The 4,522-nt window shown below is 40.7% G+C and overlaps 1 protein-coding gene across 1 annotated transcript; it reads left to right on the top strand.

Annotated features, from left to right (window-relative positions):
- Nucleotides 1-874: 874 nt before the first annotated feature.
- Nucleotides 875-3,047, top strand: LOC138634754 (lysozyme C-like). The gene is made up of 4 exons (XM_069721877.1): nt 875-1,033; nt 1,433-1,591; nt 2,764-2,842; nt 2,919-3,047. The coding sequence occupies exons 1-4, from the start codon at nt 907-909 to the stop codon at nt 2,983-2,985; spliced, it is 432 nt and encodes a 143-aa protein (XP_069577978.1). The 5' UTR covers nt 875-906; the 3' UTR covers nt 2,986-3,047.
- Nucleotides 3,048-4,522: the final 1,475 nt, after the last annotated feature.

The raw sequence follows: 4,522 nt of genomic DNA, 5'->3' as shown, positions 1-4,522 counted from the left end.
ACACACACACACACACACACACACACACACACACACACACACACACACACACACACACACACACACACACACACACACACACACACACACACACCTCACCCCGACCTTTATCACTGGGTGAAGGGCAGGCAGCTGGTCCACACTGGCAGGGATCACATACACACGTTACACAGGATAATAATTGTGTCAATGTGGAAATTATTTTAGGAAGTAACCAAATGTGGTCTACATGTACACATATAAAACCTTCTTCCTCCGTGAAGCTGATCCTCAGGTTAACTGTCTTGCTTCTCCTGGTACCCCACAGAGGTGTCTGGTCTAATAATGTGAGGTCGGGTCATCTGTCATCACCGCTGAACTGCAGTTCAGTTTATTATCTGTGATGAACCCTAATTCACCTCAGAAACTGATCAAATGTCTGATTGCTTTCTACTTTTTCCAGCAGTCATTTTCCACAGTGAAATGTTAGATATCCAGAAATGGAAAAAGAGAAATAAGACTTTGTGAAATAACTTTCAAACTTTAATATGAAATGGTTTTTTTAAAGACTGTGAAGTCAAAATTCTGTCCAGGCTTTCAGTTTCATGTTGACAGAAACACATTGAATGTCTGTAAGTCCCTCAAAGGTACAAACAATTAGTTTTGGTAACACAGTAAATACAAACTTTGTTCGGGTCCACAGGGAAACTTTGAGTCCGTTTTTTTCCTTTCTTTTCTTTCCCAGAAGACCAAAACCTTTTTCTCATTGGGGGGAATTTTTCACAGGTTGACAGCTTTTTTTCCCCCACCTGGGTTTTCCCTGTTCTGTCCTTCATATCAGTTTGAAACTGATAACAGACTCAGCTGAGCTTCAGGTCAATAAAAAGGAGAGTGAGCTGCAGCTGTGGCATCATTTGGACCGGCATCATGAGGAGTCTGGTGTTTCTGCTGTTGGTGGCTGCAGCCAGCGCTAAAGTCTTCGAGCGCTGTGAATGGGCCCGAGTGCTGAAGAATAATGGGATGGCTGGTTACCGTGGCATCAGCCTCGCTGATTGTAAGTACCAGCCTGTCAGTCTGCATCTTACTAAACTTTATTTGTACAACACTTTTCAAAACAGTTACAAGTACGTTACAGAACAAGCTAAGGTAATACACAAAGTACTTTTAACAGCATTAGGAATGGGAGGGATAGAAACTAGATCGAGGAACCATAATCTTGTAGAAGTAAGTTTTGAGCAGTGATTTAAAAAAAGAAAATGAGTTTGCTAATCTAACCTCCTCTGGTAAAGAATTCCACAGCTGTGCAGCTCTGATGGAAAACACTTCCTTTATTGGTGGACTGCCACCACATGGGCTCCAATGGCTGACATTGACCTATCAGACGGTGTGTCATGACACATGGCGTTGAGCTTTCAGGTGCTCTATATTACTTTCTATTCATTCTAATCTGCAGGGGTTTGCCTGAGCCAGTGGGAGTCGCACTACAACACCAGAGCCATCAATCGCAACACTGACGGCTCCACCGACTACGGCATCTTTCAGATCAACAGCCGCTATTGGTGCAACGACGGCGGTGTCTCCTCAGCCAATGGATGCAACATCCCGTGCAGCGGTCAGTGACGAACCACCACACCAAAAACCTGAACTATATTTCCCTACTGTGTATACAAATATATAAAAAATAAATAAATTAGCTGTAATATCCTATTATTTAAACTTCTATTAACAAAATGTCTACATTCACTATTGTGTTAGAGTCTTTCAAGCAATTTAAGGTGTTTACTGCATACAAGGAATTTAGTTAATTTAGTGTAACCTTAAAAGCCATGCTTCCTGACAGGTAACATACGTAGCCTGGTAAAACTGCAGCTAGTGTGAGAAGTGCAGCTTTCACTCATTTACAGCAATAATTATTGGATGCAAGTATCGATATTTACAAAGATGCAACACTAAAATACTAAATCATCCATTACAAATAAAAATGTGTTCAAAATGTCAGCATAATGTACTTTTAATAGTTCAGAAATGACCCCTTTAAGTGCTCCACTACGTTACTGTCTTATCACCAACCTACCAAGACCAAGACACTACACCAGGGTGTGGAGCTATTTCAGCTGCCTTGACATTTATTGTTTCAGGTGGATTTTTGTTTCTAATTAAAATGAATATAGTCGTCTCAACAACCATCCACATGGTAAAATAATGAGTTAATTAGAATGCTGAATATAACTGTGACAGATGTGTTGCCGTCACCGTGGGTTCTTCCAGTCCAAACGCACAACAACTGGCCACAGTAGAGATGGTAAAGGTGTTTATTTAACATAAACAATATTCTCGTTCACTTGTGCTCTCCTGCCGGGCATCCGTGCATACGCCACACGTCCTATCTGCAGCCAGCCTGCTGCTCTGTGTCCTCAGGAGTGAGAGAGCTGGTGTCCTGCTGCTTGGGTTTTTAAAGGGAAGAGAGGGACAATCAGTGATTGATTCCAGCTGGGGCTAATTAAGACCCTTCCAGGCTCCTTTCCTGAACCACTCCCCCAATCAGTCCCTCCTGCAGCTGAGCCAAACCACACCCCACCACCACAATAATCATTTGAGTCACTGGGACCAAAGATACTATAGTGCTCTACAGTAAACAAGCAAGTGAGAAGGTACATCGCTGTCAAAGATGATGTTTTTAACTTCATTGTTTTCCCTCTGATTACTGAGCTCGTTTTGTCATTTATGTTGTATTGTATTGTCCACTTTTTAAATGATCTTCTTATTTTCCCTTGTTGTTCACAGCGCTTCAGACTGATGATGTCAGGGCAGCAATAACTTGTGCCAAACGCGTCGTGAGGGATCCCAACGGCATCGGAGCATGGTAAGACCTGATCACGTGACTGATAAATACCGAGTGTGGTGCGTTCAGGCACTAACCTTCACATGCCTGGTTTCAGGGTGGCCTGGCGTAATCGCTGTCAGAACCAGGACCTGAGCTCCTACCTGGCTGGATGTGGTGTTTAATCAACAGATGGAAACAGGAGGAAGTCATCAACATAATGAAATAAAGTGCATGTTTGCTGAAACAGGTGTGTTGTTTCTGTATATTGGATCTGACAAAAGTGAAAACACAAAATACTGAAGCAAAACAAGTTAATAATCTGTGTTTGCCAGTTTCAGCTTGTTTCTGTTATTAAATGAGCTTGATTTTAGAGAGCTTCCAGATTTACAATTTAACATGAACCAAAAACAATATATTCACCATATCATCTCACTATATCATGGCTCGTCAATTTGCTTATAGATTTGCCGGGCATTACTACTTATTGGTATTTTAAAGTTTGAAAATTCTCTCACTGATAAATGCTGGAGAGTCTCACCGAGGGAACGTTCTTCTTTGCACCTGTAATGTTCTTCAACGCTCCTCACCTGTTTTACATCGAGGTCTGCTGTGATCACGGAGACTGTTTTGAGTTTGCAACATGTCGTTTAGCTTCTCACATTACGTCAAACTGTTCTTTCTTTATTTCTGTCACTGAGCGGCTCTTCACTCACAACACATTGCTGACAGCCTTGGTAGTATTATCTGTTTGTTTGGTTTTATTTGGGGTCCTCTAATGCCACCAGATGCAGATGTTCAACAGACACTTGAAGACTCAACCGGAAAATTATTTTTAATAGTGGGTGTCATTTATATTTGAAAACGTTCCTCCATGAAGTCCAAAGATGATGAGGACACCGACTTATTGTATTTCAACAATCTCCCCAGTGTTTCTTGTCCAAAGAGCCGAGGATTGTTCATTTTCTCTTATTGTTGGAATTGTGGTGGAAATTTCAGGATGTAGAGTTAAACTCCAGGAAAACCTTGAAGAAAAAGCCCACAAAAAATTAAATTACTATCAAAAGTGATGCAAATATGAACGAGGAGAAACAAAGATATGTTCTGGAAAAATTAGCGCTTTCTTTTTTTCTTATCTTCCTCGACACAAAACCAGACAACACCTTTAATTTCAAATCCAAGTCTGACTCATTTTAAAAGACTGATTCACGGTGCCAATAACTAAACTCTTCCTCCATCCAGTTGGTTTTGTTCTTTGTTCTTCTGAAATTCACACTTGCACACAACCATTTTGTTGTTCACTTACAATGAATGTTTTCAATCTTTTGTGGTCAAAATGTAAGCCACATGTACAAGTCTCGACTGTGATATTCTTTGCAATTCGCGTTGCATTTTCTCAACACTAAGTAGACTAATGACTGTCAAGCACACAAAAATCTTCTGTGACAGGATCTGCCAAGAAAAAGGGGATAAACTGCCCAAATCCTGGTGTGCAAAGCCTTTAAAGATTCACCCGAGAAGACTCCAAGATGTAATTGCTGCCAGAGGGACTTCTACAAAGTGTCAAATTAAGTGTCTGAATCCTAATTTGCAAAAGTTTCTAAAAACCTCTTTTCACTTTGGTATTAGGGGTTATTCTTTATAGATTGATGAGAAAAAAGTAAATTTCGTGCATTTAAAACTAAATCTACAACACAAGAATGAGTGAAAAATGAAGGGCAG

This window comes from Brachyistius frenatus, unplaced genomic scaffold, assembly GCF_029030835.1.
Source record: "Brachyistius frenatus isolate BFR_SWC_R1_liver_20210118 unplaced genomic scaffold, ASM2903083v1 Contig_276, whole genome shotgun sequence".
NCBI classification, from domain to species: Eukaryota; Metazoa; Chordata; class Actinopteri; family Embiotocidae; genus Brachyistius; species Brachyistius frenatus.
Note: the sequence above shows the minus strand (reverse complement) of the source record. Positions and strands in the feature narration are given on the sequence as shown.

Coding starts and splice junctions, on each gene's coding strand:
- LOC138634754 (XM_069721877.1), top strand. CDS start 907: ATGAGGAGTCTGGTGTTTCTGCTGTTGGTGGCTGCAGCCAGCGCTAAA. Junction 1,034..1,432: donor TGGCATCAGCCTCGCTGATT/GTAAGTACCAGC, acceptor TCTAATCTGCAG/GGGTTTGCCTGAGCCAGTGG. Junction 2,843..2,918: donor CCCAACGGCATCGGAGCATG/GTAAGACCTGAT, acceptor GCCTGGTTTCAG/GGTGGCCTGGCGTAATCGCT.